Genomic DNA, 24,785 nt, shown 5'->3' with positions numbered 1-24,785 from the left:
AATAACTCGTGTAAAAACCCACGAGAACATAGTTACGAAAGCCGGCACCACCCCACGTCAACCCACACGCACAAGAACAAAGCTAGAAGAAGGGTATAATGGAGGTAATGCTGTAACAAGGTTTCCTTTTCCTTCATAGAAATCTAAAACCCTACCAGTTGGATTGGTTCATCGAAATCCAAATTAATTTCCGAGCACCTCATAGTATTTTCGAGGCGTATGCGGATCGCAGGGTCTCAAATGAATTGGGCCCTTAGGTAAGGATTATATTGTCCCCACTACTGAAATTATGCAAAATCCTCACAAGGGTTTATAACCACATTGCAAAATTGTCCCATCAACAAAGCATGGGTGCAGTGTTGAACTTTTAAGGTGAGACGACACTAGGATGCTTACAAGAAGTTCCCCAGTGTATGTTGACAAACAAAAATTATCCCTTCTTTAGAAGAGCTCTCTGCCTACTCAAGTAAGAAAACACTTCCCTGGTAAAACAAACAAAGCAAAAATACCAGTTTCTCTTGATCCTCGTTTCTTTCGGGACATCCAGGCAAAAATTCGAACACAGGGAACCTTCAAAGGTAGATATAAACAAGCCAGGTTATCTACGAACAGCAACCAATTCAACTTCATATACTAGCCATGAGTTAGGTGGAATATTCTCCCCAAATGCTGCATTCCCATACCTGTACCACCAAAAAAGAAATAAAAAAAAAAATTATAATAATAAGTAAACAGATAAATATAAAAATAAACAAATAATGTGCAATTAATGAATTAAGATTTCCGAACATGTTAAGATAGTTTAACTTTTTGTTACTTCTGAGCGAAAAAAGTAGATCGTAAATGTGTAATCAATGAATTAAGATTTCCAAATACGTTCAGATAGTTTTAACTTTTTGTTACTTTTTAAGTGGAAAAAGTTTATTGTTTTGTAATTATATCTTCCATATTCCTGTCAAAATTAAGTAACTTGCTTATTTTCAATTTTGATCATTGAACCCCCATATGAACCCCATTTTTTGAGAATAAATTTTGTAAAAAGTGATTTTTTTCCCCCAGAATGTGTTGTGGTTAAAAAGCAGGGAAAACATGCAAAACTCTTATTGAGAGTATGTTTGGTAGAAAATAAGTTGCTCAAACAGGGGCACAAAAAGTAAGTTTAAAACTTGAGTTATTTTTCATAAGTTGACATTTTAAGCTTAAGTCTAAAACCATTAAACTAGTGACATAAGTAAGATCTTGAGATACTTCAGTTTAGAATTAGAAGATTAGGAAAAAAAAAAANCCGAGGATCATAAATTTTAACCAGCAAGTGTTTTCTATTTTATTTTACACACACACACACACACACATATTTTGGTTGGGGGGGGAGGGGTTTACAGAGCCAGAGATAAAGTACCTAGTCGAAATTTATACGGAGTTTTGCCAAAATTTGAGTCAAAAATGTGCCCACTATCCTTTAACATAGCATTATAATAAACTGTAACCTGAAGAGAGGTTTACTTAGCCAATGATAATCAGTAACTTGTTCATCAATATATCAGATTCAAACTTGATGCATACATAAACCAATAACAGTTCAAAGATGATAATCTTTGAGTTGGTTTACACATACCTTTTTCCCAGGAGCAGCTATTTTTCCACCTGGTTCTCCCTTTGCCACCTCTTCAATTTTCAATCCACTAGATAAAGTCCTCTGCTGAGATGATTCAACATTTGCACTCCAATCCTCTCGTTTCATGAATGTATTCTCCTCATTTGCATTTATCTCAAGCGTGCCAATGTTTGAGTCACCATCCCTCGGGCTTTTGTTTTTGTTTTTGTTTTTCTTCTTCTGCTTCCCTTCAAGTTTCTTCTCAGATTGACTTCCTACTAAGTGAGAGTTTATGCCGATATCTCTGCACATTGAAAATCAGGCTTTAAAATAATGGTAATGTAAAATCCAGAAACCGTAAGGGCAAAATCCTAAACAGGTCATTCATTTGCCGTTGGGAGAAGGGATGGGGGATAGGGGAACCTCATGATGCAGGCAAAAATGGAGAACAATTCATAAAAGTTAGTTGCTTATAGCATTTCAGAACGAGTTGGATTATGGTTGGCTTTGTGTTTATTTGTAGAAGCCAGCTATTATGGGCTTATTTTTTTTCACTGTTACACTAAGCCAAACATGCTCTTAAATTAGCTCGTTGCAACTTTAAGGTTATTTCAAGTTTTTTTACTTTAAAGAAATAAATGTTCCAGGCAGAAGCTGCAGGATTGCCTTCACCCCAGCACACTCTCAGAGACATCAGACACGTAAATAAAAAGAAAGAAATTTGAAAGTAAAGAATATAGAGCAACTGGGAATGGGTGCCATGAAACACTTTTGATAATATCAAAGTAAAATGCAAGAACTTGAAGCTAGAAAAAGCTGAGATATTTACTTATAAACAGTAGGTTCCTTATTTTTTCCATTTGTTGCTTGCAAATCCTTAGACATGCCAACAGTTTTTGCAATATCTAGCTTGAATTCAACACCATTAGAATTATTGTCATAACTTGCACCATTGCCTTCAACTTTTGACCCTTCCAACCCAATTTCCTTCCTTTGCTTCTTTGACTTCCGACAATTTTCTGAGCTCATTTCAGCAGGAGGCACTGAACAATCACCATCAACTACCCTGCTTGAATTAATACAGTAAGAACACTATTGAGGTCAACAATAAGAATTGCCAATATAAAGAATAGATATTTGTGCACCTATGCAACATATGAGTGAAAAACGCGTGCATGCATTGATAGCGTGAACAGAACAAACAATAAGGTTTCTTACGCATTAGATGGGCCCTGGTAAGTTTTATTTCTCAGATGAAGATCAGGGTCCATCTTATCAGACTTTACAACAGCCTCCTGCTCTTTATTCTCTCCAAGGACACCATCTTTATTCTCTCCAAGGACACCATTACAGTTGCCATTTTCGACTGCAAGTGTCTCCTCCTCCTTAAATCGCTCTCTCCTTTTCCTTTTTGGCTTTACACTGATCTCAGGACAAATTAAGGCAACAAGTAAACAAATGGCAGGGTAGATTGATATTAAAAAAAAAAGTAACAAAATGCACAATATAAAAGAGTTCATCAATAGACGAGACTTACAGGGCAAGAGATTGAATCTGATCTTTCCCATTATCCATAATGGGATCCTGGCCATTGGAAGGAAGCACTGTGTTATGAGGTAGCTTTGCCTCTCTGAAAATATGCAACAAAGATCATCTTTATGGTTATATTTGAGAAAATGTGTTTGAAAAATTGCAAAAGAAAAATATTCAACTTCTTTGTATTAAGTTCTTAAAGACAGCAAGTAGATAAGTTTGCTCCCAAAAACGATGCACATATTTACAAGTATGGTCGTATAGAGGAAGTTGGCTGTAGATGAAATAGAAATAAAAATCATGTTTAAAACAGGAAAATAATTGAAAAGGTTATGATTGTGTAGAAAAGCAGGCATTGGCTATGATCACATGCACCGTTACCTTTCTGGTTCACCAACTACATCTAGATCATCAGGCTTTCCCTTTGATACACTGCCAGAAGTGCCACCATCCTCCAATTTATCACTGGTTTCAACTGTTCCCTTACCAGTCTTCTCTCCAGCTTCTGATTTAGTCGTCTGTGCAGCTCTTCTATTTCTAAATACAGATAAAAGGTAGCTATCTTCATCTTCACTTTCATGTGGATTAGCATCATCGTCTGACTCAATAACTTGATATTTCTTCTTATGTCGTTTAAAACTTCTTTCATTACCCTTGGGCTTTCCATGTTCCAGCATTGTCTCCTTGATTTCTTGAATCAAAACACAAGTTCCAAACAGAAACTGAATCCTCAGAATACATTTATATGATTATTGCGGATGATAACAATAAATATGAAATGGATTAATATAGTGTCAAATTGTGCCTCAATAAATTTATGAACAGTGCCCTGACATGCAATGACCTCAAATATCTTGGCCTGAAATCATAGCATTTAAAGTATACACCATAGGCATCTATTGAGGAGTGCAAAGTTATATAGAAGAGCATAAAGAAAAAGTTTATAATATGTGAAAGATACCATCGCTATCTGAAATGTGAGAGGGAGATAAATCTCGTAATTCACCATCGTCAATGAAACTATCCTCGTATTTATCATCATCACTGCAGTGATTGGATCCCTCAGTCCCAGTATGCTCAATGTCCACCCCAAAGGATTCTCTATTGTGTCAATAAAGGAAAGCTGAAAATCTATGGACTAAAAATCATGTTAAAGACAATGAATGAGGATTTTTAATTCTAAATTAGCCAATGCAATTAAGATAAAAATATTGAACATTTTTGTTTGGCCTTAGCGGGGCATATATGAGATGTCGGGAGGTATGCAATAATTCACATCCCTGAAATACTGAATGACAGAACATTAAACCTAAACAAAATGAATACTACATTGAACACGAAGAGATTTAGACAGAAAAAAGGATACGAATCACTGTGTGGATTGAAATGCCGACTGTGATTGACATAATAACCAGTTAGGTAAACACTTCGCGGACCAATCACAGAAAAAACAACATCAACAGCCTCCTCGAATTCCAAATCCAAATGGCATGACTCCGTTTTATTGGGCAGTAATGCGCAGAGCAAAACTGGACTCTTATTGCCCACATTACATTGAACTAAACTTGTTTTTGTGGCGTCACCAATTCCCAATGTTGCCTAAACAGTCAATCGATATACAACATCACAACCTTAATTCAAAATTTAACTAAAAATGAACCCCAAATTAAAAACAAATTAAGCCAAAATCTAGCAATTAATAAATTCAAATTTCAAGTAACAGCATAGCATATAGGCATTATCATCTTTATTCATACCTTCAACTTTTAATTACAGAAAATTCTTCCAATTAAACGTGAAATATATCATCTACAACAAAAATTTAACCATATACGTAGAACAATACATAAAGAATGATAAACGATAAATATGCCCTATTCAGTAACGAAGTTAAGTTAGAGTTCAAAACTGAAAAGGACTTCTATTCTCCCATTTACCTGAGAAATCCGGAGCCTTCCTCCAGCAGTTCCAGAAGAATGAGTCACCGGCTTCCCAGGTTTTACTTCCGTTCCTGACATGTAACCAAAAAAATAAATAAAAATCATTACGGAATCAAAAAAAGAAACACAAACGTAGCCAAGAAAACCTCCTTCGATCAATCGATAACAAAAAATATGATTAAAAATCCAAAATCATACAATTTAGAAGTTGAAACTAAGTATTGACATGCGTATTAACCGTGGGATAGGTGAGAGAACTGACCCCAGAAAGCCATTTCTTGAAGTCGGAAAGATTTTGATTGCCGGTTGCTCTTTATATGTATAAATGATTCTGTCTTTTTCGGCTACCTCTATGCGTAAACCCTAGCGGGACTGAGAAATTCTAATGATTTGAAGCGGGAGTTGATTTCTTCTTTTGATTTTATTTGGGGATTTTGGTACGTATTTCTGTATATTCAATTTTAAAAATAATTTAATTTGGCGTCAATTTTTAGTATACTTTTTTTACTAATTGCAGTTCTTGTCCTCCATCTATTGCATGAGTAAAAAAAAATGATACCCTACATTTAAAAAGAAGAAAGTTCATCGTCAATCTTTTGTTATAATTATACAAGTCATCAAAACTGTTAAAAAGTTGAACATTATAAATTGTATAACAAGTTCGGCTAAAAATCAATTTTTTAGTAAATTTTGATAAAAATTAATAAAATATAAAATCGTGAACCCCATAAAATTGTGGTTAAAAATGAGATTGAAGAAAAATGAATTTTAGAAAATTGAACCCGGACAAAGGCTAAGGGCTTAACTCGGTTCAAGCTAGTGACCTATTGACAATCACAAAACATGATCATGTAATCGATTGAATTGTTACCACTCGAGCTCGAAGAAAATATCATGTCCAAGTCATAATAAAATGTTTTAAAAGTAACTGGAGTACTACTTGTAATGGGTATGCATTCAAGAAAAAAGACATATTCCAACCCAATTTCGCTATACTTACATCATAGTTGACAACTTTTTCTACACTCTTTGACTTGACACCCAATTTTACAATTGATTTTAACAACAATTGTTCAAATCATTGACCTTGATTTTCACACCTCAAAGGGTGTCAAGCTAGTTTTACACCATGGTTCGATAACTCGATAAATTTCTCACATCATTGAAGCTAGAAAATATTATTGGCGTCCAAAATTAACATCCTGAAATTCTTCATGGACCAGAAGAAGAGAAGTAGATTGCTTCAAAATACATGCAAGAGAAAACAAAGGACTTCATTCGGTTCATTGGAAATATTATTAGAGAATTCCCTTCTCTCTGCAGCATTGAATTGCTTCATCAAACATTTCCTCAAGGCCATATTTGTATCTGAAACCAGTATCCAAGAGTTTCTTTGATGAAAGGCTGGTGAATTTATATCCTCTCTCTATTAAACCCCTGCAAGAAAATATAGTGATTGCTTTAATTTGCGATTTTTTTTTAAGACAAAATTTAAATAAATAAATAAACATGTCTTATATCTAGATGATTAACTTCGCCTCGTCTGTAAAAATTTAAGATTTTAACTAAATATTTCAACACTTCTTACATGAAGATAAGTAGAGAGTCATGGTTAAAGGTGTTACGACTCACTCTTCGTTTCGTATTTGAAATTCCGGGTATCTCGCGGAAAGAAATTCGGCTAACTTGTCTACTGTAATCTCAACTGCAGAGCAAATGTACCTCCCTTTGGCATTAGGATACTCGAAAAGGAAGATGTGCGCATTGGCCACATCGTCTGTATGCACAAAAGCTGTAGTTTCAGTATACTTCATCTCATCATTGTTTTCTGCACAAATTAAACGAGTTATAGGAGATTGCTTGAGAATGAAATTGAACATTCGAATAGAAGTCGAGACGAGACTTGGAATGTTTTGATTTATTAGTGTACGGAGAAACGAAAAATTATCATGTGTAAGTCGAAGAATCAACATGCGTGTAACATGAAAATACGAGAGACTGAGAGTACGATATTATTCCAATAATTACATATCTAACTTCCACGAATATGCAAGCATATATTTCGTGCTTGTTAGAGTAACAGTAATGATATTTTCGAGTATAATGCTAAAAATAACTAGTAGGATCAAGTCTAACTACACCAGCTTATGGAAATAATTAAAGAAATAAATACAATACCCTCACTAGCACAGTTTAAGTTTTTAAACGAGATAGTTTAAAACATGTGAAACATACCAATGATCATAGATAGTGACGAACTCACTGAGCCAGGCAAACGGGAACATACGAAAGGGCCGTGTATCCAAGTGGGAATTACAGTGACAAGATCCAACGAATGCTTTTCTGCGAATTCTAGAGCTGCCCTTTCTGTCAATGTCTTGGCAATGGAGTAAGAAACTCCAAAACGACTAATGAACTGTCTCAAATAATCGACATCAGTCCACGAGTTCTCGTCCACTACATCTATATCATTGTTGTGACCCATAATCGTGGCTGCACTTGAAGTGTAAACAACTCGTTTCACTGTCTTAGAGTCCAGGCATGCCTGCAGAATGCCTAAAGTGCCACTGATGGATTTGTTGATCTTCATTTCTGCAGTTTCTTTGTCAGTGAGATCGATGGGGTGAGCAACATGAAATACACCAATGCAACCTTTAATTGCTGGGTTGAAACTATCTGGTTTGTCGAGATTTGCTTGGAAAATTCGCAGCCTTTCTGATGCACCGGGAAGGCTTGTGAGGAAGCTTGTGTTTTTCTTGCTATCTGCAGGCAGTGCAATAAAAGGGTACAATTTTTTGTATTTGGTGCATAGAAATGTATAACTACTTGCAGAAGATTTGTAAGTTCGTCTTTCTTCTACAATCCTAAGAAAGCTTGATCAATATTTTTTGATCCCACTGTTCACAAATAGCAACGCTAACTAGTCTAGCGACGTATCATGTTTGAAACGTATTTTACTAAATATAATTTTGTTGCTAATGGATCAGTAGTGGATCCAGCATTGAGTTTGGACACAGACTACAATACAAATATACATAGATTTATCTTTTAAACAAAAAAAGTAGACATTTTCAGGGCAGACATGGGCTATAGCATGGTCGAGCCCGTGCTTATATCCACCCCTGCTAATGGTTGCTAAAATAGCCGATACTTGATAAGGTACTTATAATGTTATAGGTGCCCGATACACAACATTAGACTATATTGGAAACTTGGGAAAAAAAAAAATTTCCCACGCGGCCGCTTAAATATGGAAACGATGATTTGGGACTCGAGCCACAACTCTTAATTCTACAAGACTTAACAACTTAGTAATTAAACCAAAACTAGAGCTTAATCCTGGAATTAAAATATTAGAGAGAATCTAGACTGTTGATACTAACCCTGAGGATTTGACCTGATAGTGGTATTGACAGAATAACCATGTTGAAGAAGGCTCTTGACGAGCCATGAACCCACAAATCCTGTTCCACCTGTTACACATACTGTTCCTTTGCCTTCCCCTTCCATCTCTCTCTCTCTCTCTCTATTTGTTATTTTGCTAGTGTGAGTAGAGCGTTCCCTGCGCTATGATATGAACTTTTTGCAGTGTATGTGTGGTGTAAAAGGAACAAAATGAACAGAAAGCCTTGCACTCTTTTCAAGAGTAGGTGGAATCTCCCCCACACATGATGTGACCATTCACCAACTTCAAATTAGGATAACGCCCTCTATACACATTTTGTACGTGCAATACCCAATGTACAGGACTTTTGTCACATATCACTTACAGGACCCTCATTGTGCAAGGGTTCCACCTATATTAAAAAAAAAAAAAAATGTGCGGGCTCCACGTATATGTGTTGTCTGGCAGCACCCTGGTTCTATAAGAGTAGCATTGCTCTTTTTGTACATCATTGTTTTGTCAACAAGTGACTCGGTGAGAATTTTTTTTTAAACTGTCCAATGGTGCATTATCACATGTCAAAATGTAAAACTTGTTGTACACCAAATATGATTGTACAAATTATTACAAAGGTGTTGCATTTGGTTTCGATAAAAATTAAATCTTTAATAGGTATTGAAAAAAATCGATAAAATGTGTAATTCAAAAGTTTTATATTCCAACAAATATATAGTTATAATTAATTGAAGAAGATCTTGATGAGCTATGAAGCCACGAGGAATGACATGACAATAAAATCCTAATCTCAAAACAAAGGGAAGGGGGATATGGTGAAATTGGTAGACACTACGGACTTAATTGGATTGAGCCTCGGTATGAAAACCTACTAAGTGGTTACTTTCAAATTCAGAAAAACCCCGTAATTAATAAAAATGGGCAATCCTGAGCCAAATCCTAATATTGATTACTATCTCAAAAAAAAAAAAAAATAAGTATTTTCCCTTCTTTGATTTCTTATTGAAAACCCGTATTTGATTCAACCAAATTGGGTTTTATCATTTCTGTATCGACAATTCAATATAGATGGATATGACATGCCCGATTACATGTCCCTTACAAGAAGGGAGGCTAGCACCAAATCAAAAAATATGTGCGGCTCCCCTGCAGTATGAGGTGTGTAATCGAGCATGTCAACGCCCAAATATATATATAGCACAGCCTTCATTTGTTATGTTGCAAGTGTGAATGGTGCATAATTTGAACTTTTTGCCGTCTATGTGTGGGAGTCATCAATAGAAAAAATGTATCCAGGACCTTGAACTCTTGTCAAGAGTAGATGGAACCTCGCACTCGTGAAATGTGAGCACCCACCAAAATTTAAATGATTACAAAGCTTTAAATAAAAATCATTTTTTAATTAATTTCAATTAAAATAGAATAAAGGATTGAAAAATTTTGTCTAATTAAATATGTGATTATAATTAATTATTAATTTTGATTTAAATTTTCATCTACCTTTTGCGTTGAACTTGAATCAAATTGAGACAACACCCCTTTTTTTATAAATTTATATTAAAATTAGAATAATCTCGCTTTCAAATTCGATAACCATGCAATTCGAATGACCCACGAGGGCCAAAACTATTAATTAAAAAGAGGTTGAATCCCAACCTTGAGGGTCCCCACCGTCCCGCCCTTAGAATTTTGTGAGGGAGGTAAATCGCGGGATGTGCCCCAACAGATCAGGGAACAAGAGTTGCATGTACACTGCGCTTACAAGGAGTCCAATTCCATGTTTCAGGAATCGAACCCCCACACTGCGGCTGCCAGGAAGGCGTGAGATAACCTCACTCCTGTCTTTTACACCACTAGACTATGCCCCGGGGGGCGGGCCAAAACTATTACTTAATTGCCTATTAGTATTGTCAAGGCCAGCGAGCTATTTGTATGGAATTCTAAAAGAGGAGACTATAGATTAGGTTAACGCATAATGTAATTACCAACTAATGCATTAACCTAATTAATAATTTCATATTTTAGGATTTTGTAAAGACTAATGGCAAACTAATGTGTTGACCTAATTGATAGTTTCATATTTCAGGATTATACAAAAATAGCTTGCAATCCCTAACAATACTAACATTGTCCACTAATCATTTCTTTCATATTACAATTTCTTTTCCAAGTTAGTAGTACGTGTGAATGTGTGAATAAAATTAAAAATTGAATTAAATTGAAAATTATAAAATGACTTATAATATTTTTCAAAAATATAACATTGTCCACTAATCATTTCTTTCATATTACAATTTCTTTTCCAAGTTAGTAGTACGTGTGAATGTGTGAATAAAATTAAAAATTGAATTAAATTGAAAATTATAAAATGACTTATAATATTTTTCAAAAATATAATTATCTTTAGAATTATTCAAGATTAAAAGTGAGATGCTCTTTATTTTAAAAAAATCAAACGTTAAAATTAAATGTGTTTTTAATTGCAAGCATGAAATTTGTATGAAAAAAAATAAATTCTTGGTAATTCAATTGCGTAGAACTTATTTGCATGAAAATGTCGGTTAAATGTGTTTGATTTATTTAATTTTGGGTAATTGGCACAAAACGTTCTTACCTTTCAAGTCTATTGTGGAAAACGTCCCTACCTTTCATATTTTGGCATTTTTGCCCTCATTTCAACCTTTCTTTGCGCTGGACGTCCTTCCGTCCATATTCCGTTAGTTTTTCCGTTAATTAAAGGGTAATTGGCACAAAACGTCCCTACCTTTCAAGTCTATTGTGGAAAACGTCCATACCTTTCATTTTTTGGCATTTTTGCCCTCATTTTCAACCTTTCTTTGCGCTGGACGTCCTTCCGTCCATATTCCGTCAGTTTTTCCGTTAATTAAATACAAAAATACCTTTTTTTTTCCATAAACAAGGATAAAATTGTCCTCACCCACTTCACCCTTTTTTCCCGCCATCAACTTAGTCCATAAGTAACAGTAGCAGCGACATGAATCTGAAAATACTTTAAATGATTAAGTTAAATAAAGAAAAAATATCGTGAACACATTATATTTCACAATTCCACAACTACTGTTGCTGTCATCTTGCATGATATATATTGCCGACAGAAAAAGCAAAACAAAAAGGACCAAGTACACTTGACCGAGGAAGACAAATTGTCTTACGGTGTGTTTGAACTAATGCTCTCACCTGTTGTATTTGAAGCAAATATGGTGGACAATCGAAGAGAATGGTTCGCAGACATAGGCACTACTCGACATGTTTGTGCTGATAAAGAGATGTTTTCATCTTACACTCCTATCAATGGATGACAATTATTTATGGAAAACTCGACAACATCCAAAATTGTTGGTCTACGTAAAGTATTGCTGAAGACGACATCAGGAAAAGAAGTAACTCTCGTCGATATGTTGCATGTTCCTGATATTCGCAAAAACTTGGTATCCAGAGCTTTGTTAAGTAGAAATGGGTTTAGGCTAGTATTTAAGTCTAATAAGTTTATACTTACCAAAAAGTGGCATGTTTGTGGGCAAGGGGTACTTAGCCAATGGGCTATTCAAAATAAATGTAATGCCTGTACTTCGTGATTTTGATATTAATAAAAATAAATCTTTTGCTTACTTGATTGAGTCCTCTAACTTATGGCATGATAGAGTAGGACGTGTTAATATGAAAACTCTACGTAAATTAGTAAGTTTAAATCTATTGCCTTCAATTTCATTTCATCATTATCATTGATGTGAAACATGTGTAGAGGCTAAATTAGCTAAAACACTGTTTCATTCAGTGGAAAGGAACTCAAATCCTCTAGAACTCATTCACGGTGATATATGTAACTTAAAGTTCATACAAACTAGAGGAGGAAAAAAGTATTTTATTACTTTTATAGATGACTGCACTAGGTACTGTTATGTATATTTGCTAAGAAGCAAAGATGAGGCCTTATAAGCATTTAATCAGTACACGAATGAGATTAAAAATCAACTTAACAAACGAATAAAAGTTATTCGTAGTGACAGAGGTGGAGAATATGAGGCACCGTTTGAAGAATTTTGTTCAATTTCTATGATTATTCATCAAACTACAGCACCGTATTTATCTCAGTCAAATGGTATTGCTGAACGCAAAAATCGTACTCTTAAAGAGATGATGAACGCTATGTTAATCAGTTATGGTTTACCTCAAAACTTGTGGGGGAAAGCAATTCTCTCAGCAAAGCACATTTTAAATAAATTACCACATAAAGGTAAGAACGAAACTCCTTATGAGTTATGGAAATGTCATAAACTTTCGTACAAATATTTGAAAGTGTGGAGGTGTTTAGTTAAGGTAGAAGTACCAAAACCTAAACAAGTTAAAATAGGGCAAAAAACAATTGATTGTGTATTCATTGGATATGCCAATAATAGTAGTGTATATCGGTTCCTCGTACATAAGTCCGACATTCCAGACATACATGAAAATACTATTATTGAAGCAAGAAATTGTGTATTTTTTTAGGACATTTTTCCTTGTAAGGATAGGAAAGAGATTAATTCATAAAAATGAACTTATGATACTACAATAGGTAATCATCAAAGTGATGAAAAACTAAGACGTAATAAAAGGTCAAAAACAGTTACATCTTTTGGTCCAAATTTTCTAACTTATTTGTTAGAAAATGAACCTAGGACATTCAATGAAGCTATGTCAAGTCTAGAAGCTCCATTCTGGAAAGAGGCTATAAATAGTGAAATTGATTCTATTATGCAGAATCATACATGGGAGCTGATAGATCTCCCACCAGGTAACAAACCGTTGGGTTGTAAATGGATTTTCAAGAGAAAATTAAAGACTGATGGATTAATTGATAAATATAAAGCCAGATTGGTAGCTAAAGGGTTCAAACAAAAGGAAGGTCTTGATTTTTTCAACACACACTCTCCGTTAACAAGAATAATGTTTATTAAAGTATTAATTACAATTGCAGCATTGCCTAATATAGAGATCCATCAGATGAACGTTAAAATAACCTTCTTAAATGGAGAGTTAGATGAAGAAATTTACATGGAACAATTTGAGGGGTTCACTGCTCCTGGGCAGGAGAAAAATGTGTGCAGACTCGTTAAATCACTATATGGATTAAAGCAAGCACCAAAACAGTGGCATGAAAAATTTGACAAAACTGTATTGTCAAATGGCTTTAAAATTAACGAATGTGATAAATGTGTTTATATTAAAACCACACCTAGTGCATATGTAATTGTATGTCTCTATATTGATGACATGCTAATAATGAGTAGTAATCATGATATCATAATAACTACCAAGAAAATGTTGACAAAATATTTTGACATGAAAGATATGAGTATTATAGATGTAATATTAGGAATTAAAATCTTTAAGATATTTGAGGGACTTGTTCTATCTCAATCTTATTAAATTGAGACTGTGCTTAAGAAATTTCATGTATATGATAAAAGTCCAGTTAAAATTCCAGCAAACTTAAGTCTACATTTGGCCAAACATAATGGTGAGCCTATATCTCAGTTGGAGTACTCTCAAATAATAGGTAGTCTAATGCACTGGTCCGGATATAGCATATACAGTGAACAAGCTTAGAAGATTTACGAGTAATCTAAATAATGTCCATTGGAAGGCATTGACGAGGGTTCTTAGATATCTACGATACACCTCAAATGTTGGATTACATTATACAAGATATCCAACTGTATTAGAAGGGTGTTAACTGTATATTAAATACAAAAGACTCAAAATCCACTAGTGGTTATATCTTTATCATCAGTGGTGCGACCCTATCTTCGAAATCATCTAAACAAACGTGTATAACTCGATCGACGATGGAATAAGAGTTCATAGCTTTAGATAAAGTTGAAGAAGAAGCGGAATGGCTTCATAATTTTTTAGAGGATATTTCATGTTGGCCTAAACCTATGCTTGCAGATAGTATACATTGTGTTAGTCAGTTGGCTATCGATAGAGTACAAAGTAGTATGTATAATGGTAAGTCTCGACATATCCGTCGAAGACATAATAAAATTAAGCAATTGATCTTGAATGGTGTCATTTCCATAGATTATATAAAATCTAGAGAAAATCTCGCGGATCCGCTGACAAAAGGTTTACCAAGAGATTAAATGTGCTGTCTATCAAGGGGAATGAGCTTAAAGCCTACTAAGTAAGGATCTTTGTAATGATAACTCAGCATTGCTGACTGGAGATCCCAAGATCTTGGTGGGACAACTAAGTTATGAAGATTCAAAAAGCACTTCGAAGTTTACTCCTACCCATTCCTATGATAAGAGAAGTGCTATCTACAGAAAGTTTTAGGTTAAGATATGCTTTTAATGATTCCTATATCTTGAACTATCCAAGTGGAGTATGGTAGGTACTCTTAATAGGAAATCACCTATATAAATGTGAAATGCAGTCGCTTCCATAAGATTAGGGATGTAAGCGGTCCGGTTTGACTGATTTTTGACAAATTTTCAAACAAAACCGTTTAAACCGGTTTGAGAAAAACTCAAACCTAAACCAAACCATTTTGAACGGTTTGAAAAAAACTCAAACCAAAACCTAACGGTTTGGTCTGATTTTAAATCGTCAGTTTCGCCATATTTTTTTGTCTGTCTACTTTTATGATATTAATTCATTGAATTCAATATATATTTATATTTTACTGACAATAAATTTAAAACAATCTAAGCCCTTGTTTGAATCAAATTTTGGGACAAAAAAATAAAAATTTGGATTATTATCCCACAAGTCCAACCGCAATTGTTGACCTGTTGTTTCTTGCGTGGGACCCAGCCTCATTTCCAACGATCAATTTTCTCATTATGATAACACGAAAAATATGGCTCGAACAGGGGTTAATATATCTACTATAAACTTAAATATCTACTAAATCAAAGTGAAATTACAATAAACTAAAACATAGCTTTTTTCATTTTTGTTCACCTTTTTTAGGCTAATGACGTTATGATAGCGTTACAATACAAGTTTATTAAACGAGATATAAGGCCCAAAAAATATAATGATATCTAACAAGATTTCGTGATCGTCATATCTGAAAAAAAGTTACTGAATAGACAAAGGGAATAACCAACCACAATAATAAATCAGTTATTTATAATATCTTAACATAACAAATACACAAGCTTACGTTTGTATGTTGTTACGAAACGCATTTCATTTCAAATTCTTACCTCAGTTTGCTCAAAAAAATTATTGATTTAAAACTTTATTCGTAGCAAATATTATCATCAAAGGTATATGATCTCTTTCTCTCCGATTTGGTGTAATGGACTACAATTCAACTTTGAAGTGGCGTAAAAAAATCTGAAGAAGAAGTGTGTATGGTGGCGGTGGCTCACGACTGTGTCGGTTGGAGTTCATCTGAATTCTAAAGAGGAAAAGATCTTTTGATAGATTATATTAATTTTGAGATTATTAGATATAAATTATGATTATTAGGTAATAATAATATATATGTATTAGAAAATTAGAAATTGACAAAATACCCACAAATGACAAACTATTGAATTTTACATATTTGGATGAATTTTCAAAAAACTCCATTTATATATATATATATATATATATATATTTTCCAGTCTAGTTTTGTTTTAAACCGTAATTAAAATTTTCAAACCTAAACCAAATCATTTTGACCGATTTGGTTTGGTTCAAAATCATTTCATTGATCGGGTCCACATGGCACCAAATCGACAGTTTCTAAAATGCGATTTCGGTTCGATTTTTCGATTTTTCGATTTTACCATTTTTGCTTACAGCCTTACATGAGAATGTTTCAAGGGTTTGAATTCTTTAAAGCACTTATGAAATCCAAGAGTTGTTTAGGGCCAAAATGAACATGACAGTGAGAATTCGAAAATATTATGAAGGTTATTGTGTTGATGCTATTGTTTTGGTTTACAATAACAGTTGACAGTTCATGACATCACGTTCACTGATTAGCCAAATAAATCCGATAGTATACTACTATGGAAGGTTCAAACCCATTAGGTACCCATCCAGATGCAATAACTTTTCGCCCAATCTCTCGTTAGGGTTTGCATTATTTATTACATTAATTTTCATTTATGTGGGGGATTGTTGGAAAATTGGAATGATTAGTTGGTTTGACCAATTATTTATGTGGGTCCTGTTAATTTGATAAATAATTTATTTGGCCAAGTGCATTCTACTCCATGAGTAGAATTAATATATGTATTTATTTCTAAAAACTAATTAAAGGTGAATGAGAAATTAAAGTCAAAAAATGATCACTTGAAGTTCAAATAAATTGAAAATAAAAAATTGGTGGGAAATTGGAAAGTGGCAATTCCACATAAGAAAACTAGAAGAATAGAAACAACTTTATATAACTCAAGTTAAGGACTTGAATTTGGGCCCCAAGAGGTATCACTAGTCTTTAGAGGGGAAATGACCTACATGCTAGTAGATTCAGCTAAAGCCCACACTCGCGCGCTATTGCCGCTGCCTGATCGGTCGGCACGGGCCAGGGTCGTGGGCTTGGGCTTGACCCAGTTGGTATATATATTTTTGGTAAAATAATATTTTAAATTATATTATTTTATTAATTAAATAATATATTTTATTATATTATTTATTTTTTCTTCCCCGAATTTTCTGTGCGAGACACGTGGATTCTTTTAGAAATTGGCGGTTGGTGACAATTTTAACTGTCTGTCCAAATGGGTTATGTATGTTCTAAGACACAACATTTCGGTTGTCTTGTTTTTTGGGGCACAATCTTTCAACTTCTATAAATAGACCACAGATCCCATGTTTTTATTCACTTTAGAAAATTTATTCTACTTCCCTTCTCCTGCGATATTGTCTTTCTGTCCTGCCGGTTTCTATATATTTGCATTTCAGTCTCAAACATTATTTTCGTGCATTTTAGTCCTCCGATCTCGAGAGATCAAATATAATAGGTTCGTCGGGTCTTGTAATTTGGAGTGCTACTATTACAAATCGAGGTCGTTGTATCTTGAGAGACGAGTGCCAGAAGACTATCAACACCAGTGTGGGGCATTTTCGTCTTAAGGAGAAAGAGTCGAACTCTTGCCTCGACCATTATTCATTCTAGTTTATTGCGCTAATTTTTGTAAGTCGAAATTCTGCCCGAATATTTATTTGCTATTTATTTTTGTAAATTACCGCACGACATTCTCGAAGATTTTCAACAAAAATCATTTTCCCCCAAGAACTCTTTAAAAGGGGAGACAAAAAAAATGGCTATTTTCCACAAACAATGAGACTCAAACGGATCCTAGCAACACCAGTTTACATCTCATGATTGGTAGTGAATTTTGAACACATGCAATGTGTTTCTAGGGACGCTTAAAGTGGACTTTCATTGCCACTTTTTTAAGATCAAGTGAATTATACAGCGAAATGATGGAGATTGAAAAACCCTAGTTTTTCACATCATTGAAGCTAGCAAACATTGTTGGCATACAACAAAATAGCATCCTGAAAGTTTATGGACAAGAAGAGAAGTAGAGTGCTGCAAAAGACACGAAAAGTGGGAAAAAGATAGGACTTCATATACAAATATAAATTATAATTAGAGAAATCCCTTCTCTCTGCAACATTGAATTGCTTCATCAAACATTTCTTCAAGGCCATATTTGTACCTGAAACCAGTATCCAAGAGTTTCTTTGATGACATGCCAGATAATTTACGTCCTCTCTCTATTAAATCCCTGCAAGAAAATATAGTGATGGCTTTAATTCGTGCTTTTCTTATTGTTGACAAAATTTAAATAACTAAATAAATATGTTTTCTACAGCAGGTAAAAGTCATGAATTCAAGTGCGGCGTCAAAACAGGAAAATTGTGCATGCATGAGGCTTCTAATAAAAAAAGATGAACCTAAAATATAAATTAAAATTTGAGATTTTAGACGAGATATCTCAACTCTTCTCACATGAATAAGTAGAGAGCCAGGATAGGTGTTAAAACTCACTCTTCATTTCGTATTTGAAATTCCGGGTACCTCGTGGAAAGAAATTTAGCTAAATTGTCTACTGTAATCTCCACGGCAGAGCAAATGTACCTCCCTTTGGCATTAGGACACTCGAAAAGAAAGATGTGTGCATTGGCCACATCATCTGTATGCACAAAAGAGATAATTTCGGTATACTTCAACACATTCTGGTTACCTGCACAGAGTAAAAGAGATTTAACGAAATATAGAAGATTGCTCAAGCATGAAACTAATTTTTGTAATAGCAGTCTAGCTAGGCGAGATTTGGACCGCCATGTTTTTAGTATATAGAGAAAAGAAACATTGTCATGTGAGTCGAAGAATCAACACGCGTGTAACATGAAAATGTAACTATTTTTATTTCAGGTGAAGAAAACTCCATCTCAATAAAAAAGAAACCTGATTTGTGTGATTGAAATAGACAAAACTTACCTCTCTCTCTCTCGAGTAGGCAAGTAGCTAGCAAGCTCAAGTCTAACTACGCCATTCATGGAGACAATTTAAATAAGTGTATCCCCTCGCTAGCAATTCAAAATTTTAGACGAGGTAATTAAAAGCAGGTCTATAAACATACCGATGATCATAGCCAGCGACGAGCTCACTGAGCCAGGCAAACGAGAACATATGAAAGGGCCGTGTATCCAAGTGGGAATTACAGTGACAAGATCCAACGAATGCTTTTCTGCGAATTCTAGAGCTGCCCTTTCTGTTAACGTCTTAGCAGTGATGTAAGAAACTGCAAAATTATTATCAATGGACCGTCTCACATAATCTACATCAGTCCACAAGTTCTCGTCCACCACATCTAAGTCCTTGTTGTGATCCACAACCGTGGCTGCACTTGACGTGTAAACAACTCGTTTCACGGTCTTAGAGTCGAGGCATGCCTGCAGAATGCCTAAAGTGCCACTAATGGATTTATTGATCTTCATTTCTGCAGTTTCTTTTTCAGTGAGATCGATGGGGTGAGCAACATGAAATACACCAATGCAACCTTTAATTGCTGAGTCGAAACTGCCTGGTTTGTCGAGATCTGCTTGGAAAATTCGTAGCCTTTCAGATGCACCGGGAAGGCTTGTGAGGTAACTAGTTTTTTCCTTGCTGTCTGCAGTAAAATGCTACAATTTTTAGTATGTGATGCTTAGATACATATATCAGCATCAACAGATTTGTTTAGCTCATCTTGTTTTACAATCAAATAGAAAACTTACAGTATTGAACAAAACTAGACGATATTGAAAACTCAGAAATTTCCCCCAACCCGACACCTGAGGAGTCGACTACTGATTAATCTCTAAGACCATCTCCAACTCATTTTATTAAAATAGCCCAACACATTACAGTAAATGTCACAACAAAAAAAATATTCAGTTTCTTTCTTTATTTTTAGAATCTCAACAGCTAATTTATTTCAAGGCCAAGGATCTCAAAATATCTATAATCTTTTTGGTCAATGTTTTATTTTCCTGAAAAATCTAATAGTTTAGAAATATTTATTTTTATTTTAGTGTAAAATGAAAGACAAAATTAAAAATAATTATAATTGGATATATTACACCAACTTAACAGCTTTACACCAAATTTGCTGGAACACTATTCGTTACTTTGATTTTGTTTGAAATTTTCAAATCCAATTGAAGTATCACTTTCTCATAAAATCAGCATTTAACGCCATTTTGAAGTTGGATTGGATATGTCGAGTATAAGAAAACTAATTGTTGGGCTTTTGAAACTACAAATAAATATTTGGTTTTTAGCCTTTAATTTATTTTCTCAAAGAAATGGATGATCTCATATCCTATTCGTCACTATCAACCAGAAAAAATTAGAGCCACACCTCTTAAGCAGATGATCTTTTAATATCAAACTCTATGAGATTTAAGAGTCAATCTTGCGTAGACGATTGTGTCAACCTCTATACATATATAACATGATCCAGATATTATGAGCCATACTATACGTACAGGTGGGGATTCACATAACCCCTATCGAACACTTACATGGGGCACCCCATTAGGGGTAAAAAATTGCAAAAAATATCTATCCCACCCACCTCCGTGTGGGTCTTCTGGAATTTTTCTGTGAAGAATTAGTTTGTATAATTCAGATATTATAGACAAACTAGACTATGTTGATACTAACCTTGAGGACTGGACCTGACAGTGGTATTGACAGAATAACCCTGTTGAAGAAGCCTCTTAATGAGCCATGAAGCCACAAATCCTGTTCCACCTGTTACACACACTGTTCCTTTGCTTTCCCCTTCCATCTCTCTCTCTCTCTGCTCTGTAATTTTAACTTTTTGCAGTGTGTGGTAGTCACTACTAGACTAGTGAGAGACAAAATGAGAAGATAACCTTGTATTCTTGTGAAGAATAAGTGGAGTGTCACTCTCATATGATGTGACCACCCACCAACTTCAAATTATTACAGAGGTGTTACGTTTTATTGAGATAAAAATCGAATTTTTAGTACTTTTTTGTAAAGATCGATGAAATGTATAGTTAAAAAGTTGTCAATCTCATAAAATATGTGATAATAATTAATTATTAAATTTGATTTAAATTTTAATTCATTGCTTGAGTTGAACTAAACAGGAGCAACAACACTCTTTTCCTAAATTTTCCACACTCAATATTTGCTTTTCATTATAATTAGAGCTTTATATAGAAGTTTAATAATCACACATTTCGTATAACTACTACTCAATTTGTCTATTAGTATTGTCAGGGCCTATGAGTTGTTTGTACAGAATCCTAAAATAGAAAACTTGACTGGGTCAAGGTATTATGAATCCGAAAATAGGAAATTTTAGGATTATGTACAAACTATTGACCAACTAGTATATTGACCTAATTAATAGTTGGATTATCCTATATATACACCTCATGGATTACGCAATAGATTACACCCTCCTCATATGAAGGGAGCCCACGAATATTTTGCTGTATGTGGGCCATCTTCCATGTGAGGGGTGTAATACTTTGTATACACCGTTGTGTACACATACCACTTCCCTTAATAGTTTCATATTTTAGGACTCTCTGTACAATACTAAGCCCTTATTCGATGGAGATAAAAATTTGATTTTTATTAAATTTTGATAAAATTTAATGAAATGTGTGGTTAAAAAGTTATGACTGTCATATAATATGTGGTTAAAATTAAATATTGATTTTAACCTAAATTAAAATCTAGACTGTAATTTCCTACCAAATAGGGGGCTAATATTGTCCTCCACTTATTTATATCACATAGGGATGTCAACAAGTCGAGCAAAAAATTGAGCTAGGCTCGAGTAAAATGGTGTGAACCTCTTTCGGGCCAGAGCCGAGCTTTTGTTCGACCAAAAAATTCAGGTTCGACCCGAGTTTTCGCTTTGGCCTTATCGAGCCGAACTGAGTAGAGGAGGATCGATTTTTATTTTTATTTTTATAATAATTGCTGCCTTTAAAACGCAAGGTAGCAACATGCCACCTTTTTTTCTTTTTTTTTTTTTAAATTCAATTGTCGGCTCGGGCTCGAGCCAACATCCTAAAATGGGGCTCGGCCCGAGCCTCGAGCAGGGTTGGCTTGACTTTTTTCTAACTGAGTTACGAGTAGTCTGAATCAACGAGTTAAATTGACACCCCTATTATTACATTACATTTTCAACAATGTATAATGAAATTGAAACAAGCACTTGATTTGAAGTGATAACAAACACCAATTAGAACATGTTTGTCAGTGTTTTTGCTTATTGTAAAAGTGTCTTATTATAAAACCATAAAGGCTCTTTTACTAGAACAAAATAATTTCAAAAATAAAATAAAATTCAAACATGTCCAAAAATAACTTATTTATATGAATGCCTTGCCAAATTGCCTTAACGATCTCAATAGCTTGCTTGGTTGTACCAAATGCTTGTTTTCCTTCCTGAACGCTAGAAATGTGACTAACATGAAACTCGAGTCAAAGTTGGGTGACCTGTAATGTGATTCGCCTATAAAAGAGTGTCGATTGCAGTTTATTAAAGCCCAAAGCCCTCTAATTTCTATTCCCCTCCTTTTCCCCCTTGGATTGTGCTTATGGACATTGCCAATGCTCGTGTCGTCCAACAGGAATCCATAAACCCTAACAACTTTACCAGCTCACAAAAGAAGTACCAAAATAAGTTACATTCCTGAAAATTACAACTGAAAAAAATCCCCCTTCTTTTTGTAAGAGTTCAATTATTATTTGGTGACTTTTTTATTATGTATAGATCCGGGGCGGTGATGGCATGGAATGTATTCAAATTCTGTACGGCCTTGAGGGGATTGGGTTCGATCATGATATTATTAGTCCTCGGCGTCGTTGGGGTGACGTATTACGCCGTCGTAATCACTAATCACGGCCCGGGGCTAGCTGCGGGCGGGCTTGATTCGCTGGTCGCTTTTGTCGTCCTGATCTTGTTCCACTGCCTGGTAAGAACTGCTTAATTTCATCGGCAATTGAAAATTTTCGTATTTGAATTGTACTGGTTTGTTTGATGGATTTTGATGGTTGACTGTAGAAATCCAGTTGTTATTTTGGTCATTTTGAGCTGATGTGTAGTGAGTGTTTGGTTATTTATAAGTTGACGTGGCTAGTAAAACATCTAGATTAGGTGGAGAGTAGCTTAAAGCTGAAGCCTGCTTTTTATCATATATGGAAATTCAGCTGTTTTTGTTTGCTTTCAAGATAAAGTTTCTGGTATGCTAAATTTTGGAACTAAATTAAAATTAATCATATAATTTAGCTGAAAATTGGATAATCTTAAACTTTCTCCATTTGGCTGTTAATTGATTTGATGGGTAATCAATCTATGGATTAAGAAATTTACTGTTTTCATTGTTACTAAGGGTCACAATTTGATCATTCTAGTTCTTAGTCAGAATAAGAATTATTTTCAATTTTTATTTTATTTCTCGAAATAATTGTGATTTTTAGAATTTGATGGTTTACGTAATAACTTTAAGCTCAATAGTTGTAAATTGGGATATTGATTTGTGATCTACTACAATATGGAATGGAACTCAATAATGAGTAGTTTTATCATTCAGTTGGTGATGCTACTATGGAGTTATTTTTCTGTGGTTTTTACGGACCCGGGTAGCGTGCTGCCAAATTGGAGGACAACATTAGACGAAGAAAGAGGGGACACTGACCCATTGACCTCAGCGGAATTTCCAGTGGATTCAGATTACGGAAGAATTCGATTTTGTAGAAAGTGCAACAACTTAAAACCACCTCGGTGCCATCACTGTTCTGTTTGTGAGTTACTCCTTACATTACTATCACGAGTATTCACGGCATTCTCTAATTGCTTTTAAGAGGAATAGTTGTTGTTGAACTACCTTTTCAGGTGAAAGGTGCGTGCTCAAAATGGACCATCATTGTGTGTGGGTTGTCAATTGTGTTGGAGCTTTGAACTACAAGTATTTCCTTCTCTTCCTGGTAAGATGTCATAAATTTTAGGAAGTGCTATTGGTTGGTTTGGTTCATTTTGATGTTTATGTTTGGTTTAATATTAATGCTTCATTTGCGATTCATTTTTCTATCTGGAAAAAAATTGCTATTTCGAATACTTTTTGCTTTGTTCTGAAGTTTCTATCTTGTAGGAGTGAGTTGTCCGTTTCTTCTTCTATTAGGCACTAGTTCTTTGTGTACTTAGCATGTTATTAAACTCTCAATATACTGAACCTATCATCTTCTATGATGTTGAATAATTTTACAGATATGAGCAACATAAGTTCAGAAGGAAAAACTTATTACTATCAGTTCTATCTGGACTCTTGGTAATTGAATAATGGAGTGAGATAATATATATCTTTGTGCGTGAGATAAAGGAGTATCGATTCAATTTGAAGAATCCTTATATTCATGTCTTGAAATTAATAACACTTGAATGCAAACGATTTTATGGAAGTATCTGATTTTTTCACACAAAATGACAGGCTGATTTTTGGATGTAACTAGTGGGTTTTCCTCCATTTTCTGCCCGTAATAGACAGTTCTTGCTTGTAAATTCTTGTGGTTAACCCTTTTTGAAGATGTTTGGGTTACTTGTCCAACCCTGTGTCAATTTTTCTGCATTCAATTTCCAGAAAGGGAAAGAAAAGCTGCTTGTTCTTTTCTCTACGCCTTGATAACTTTCTTATGTATCTGAGGAATTTGGTAATATTTCTTGTTGAAGCCTTGGAACAAAATTGTACAAGTGGCCGCTGAAAACTTTCTAAGTTTGCGCCCGTGGGGGGGAGAGAGAGGGGGGGGGGGGGGGGTTTGGGG

At 34.6% G+C, this 24,785-nt stretch overlaps 4 protein-coding genes across 4 annotated transcripts in view; 1 reads left to right on the top strand and 3 right to left on the bottom strand.

The window, feature by feature from the left end:
• Positions 1 to 1,341: 1,341 nt before the first annotated feature.
• On the bottom strand, positions 1,342 to 5,500 carry LOC111387160 (peptidyl-prolyl cis-trans isomerase FKBP43-like). The gene is made up of 10 exons (XM_023011700.1): positions 5,330 to 5,500; positions 5,065 to 5,138; positions 4,494 to 4,726; positions 4,089 to 4,228; positions 3,509 to 3,818; positions 3,132 to 3,224; positions 2,813 to 3,016; positions 2,424 to 2,660; positions 1,616 to 1,898; positions 1,342 to 1,487 (listed from the first exon to the last, which is right to left on the bottom strand). The coding sequence occupies exons 1-10, from the start codon at positions 5,340 to 5,342 to the stop codon at positions 1,377 to 1,379; spliced, it is 1,698 nt and encodes a 565-aa protein (XP_022867468.1). The 5' UTR covers positions 5,343 to 5,500; the 3' UTR covers positions 1,342 to 1,376.
• Positions 5,501 to 6,004: 504 nt separating this feature from the next.
• LOC111387146 (vestitone reductase-like) lies at positions 6,005 to 8,668 on the bottom strand. Its single transcript, XM_023011681.1, has 4 exons — positions 8,451 to 8,668; positions 7,303 to 7,830; positions 6,700 to 6,895; positions 6,005 to 6,504 (listed from the first exon to the last, which is right to left on the bottom strand). Exons 1-4 carry the CDS (start codon positions 8,575 to 8,577, stop codon positions 6,366 to 6,368), a joined length of 990 nt encoding a protein of 329 aa, XP_022867449.1. The 5' UTR covers positions 8,578 to 8,668; the 3' UTR covers positions 6,005 to 6,365.
• Positions 8,669 to 17,906: 9,238 nt separating this feature from the next.
• On the bottom strand, positions 17,907 to 20,837 carry LOC111387137 (vestitone reductase-like). The gene is made up of 4 exons (XM_023011671.1): positions 20,640 to 20,837; positions 19,072 to 19,602; positions 18,477 to 18,672; positions 17,907 to 18,213 (listed from the first exon to the last, which is right to left on the bottom strand). The coding sequence occupies exons 1-4, from the start codon at positions 20,764 to 20,766 to the stop codon at positions 18,075 to 18,077; spliced, it is 993 nt and encodes a 330-aa protein (XP_022867439.1). The 5' UTR covers positions 20,767 to 20,837; the 3' UTR covers positions 17,907 to 18,074.
• Positions 20,838 to 22,441: 1,604 nt separating this feature from the next.
• The window catches only part of LOC111387152 (probable protein S-acyltransferase 14), a 6,369-nt gene continuing 4,025 nt past the window's right edge, over positions 22,442 to 24,785 (top strand). The window contains exons 1-3 of the mRNA XM_023011690.1: positions 22,442 to 22,942; positions 23,561 to 23,771; positions 23,863 to 23,954. Of these exons, the coding sequence (XP_022867458.1) occupies positions 22,733 to 22,942; positions 23,561 to 23,771; positions 23,863 to 23,954 (513 nt within the window). The 5' untranslated portion in view covers positions 22,442 to 22,732. The remainder of the gene's footprint in view (positions 22,943 to 23,560; positions 23,772 to 23,862; positions 23,955 to 24,785) is intronic.

This window comes from Olea europaea, chromosome 3, assembly GCF_002742605.1.
Source record: "Olea europaea var. sylvestris chromosome 3, O_europaea_v1, whole genome shotgun sequence".
NCBI lineage: Eukaryota > Viridiplantae > Streptophyta > Magnoliopsida > Lamiales > Oleaceae > Olea > Olea europaea.
The sequence above is the reverse complement of the archived record's forward strand: the minus strand, read 5'-3'. Positions and strand labels throughout refer to the sequence as shown.

Excerpts from the sequence above, each read along its gene's own strand:
- LOC111387160 (XM_023011700.1), bottom strand. Across the intron at positions 3,225-3,508 it reads GTAGTTGGTGAACCAGAAAG|AGAGGCAAAGCTACCTCATA; the intron begins GTAACGGTGCAT and ends GCATATTTTCAG. Across the intron at positions 3,017-3,131 it reads CAGATTCAATCTCTTGCCCT|TGTAAAGCCAAAAAGGAAAA; the intron begins GTAAGTCTCGTC and ends TCCTGAGATCAG.
- LOC111387146 (XM_023011681.1), bottom strand. The coding sequence starts at position 8,577 with ATGGAAGGGGAAGGCAAAGGAACAGTATGTGTAACAGGTGGAACAGGA. Across the intron at positions 7,831-8,450 it reads TATCAGGTCAAATCCTCAGG|ATAGCAAGAAAAACACAAGC; the intron begins GTTAGTATCAAC and ends CACTGCCTGCAG. Across the intron at positions 6,505-6,699 it reads TTTCAAATACGAAACGAAGA|GGGTTTAATAGAGAGAGGAT; the intron begins GTGAGTCGTAAC and ends ATTTTCTTGCAG.
- LOC111387137 (XM_023011671.1), bottom strand. The coding sequence starts at position 20,766 with ATGGAAGGGGAAAGCAAAGGAACAGTGTGTGTAACAGGTGGAACAGGA. Across the intron at positions 19,603-20,639 it reads TGTCAGGTCCAGTCCTCAAG|ACAGCAAGGAAAAAACTAGT; the intron begins GTTAGTATCAAC and ends ATTTTACTGCAG. Across the intron at positions 18,214-18,476 it reads TTTCAAATACGAAATGAAGA|GGATTTAATAGAGAGAGGAC; the intron begins GTGAGTTTTAAC and ends ATTTTCTTGCAG.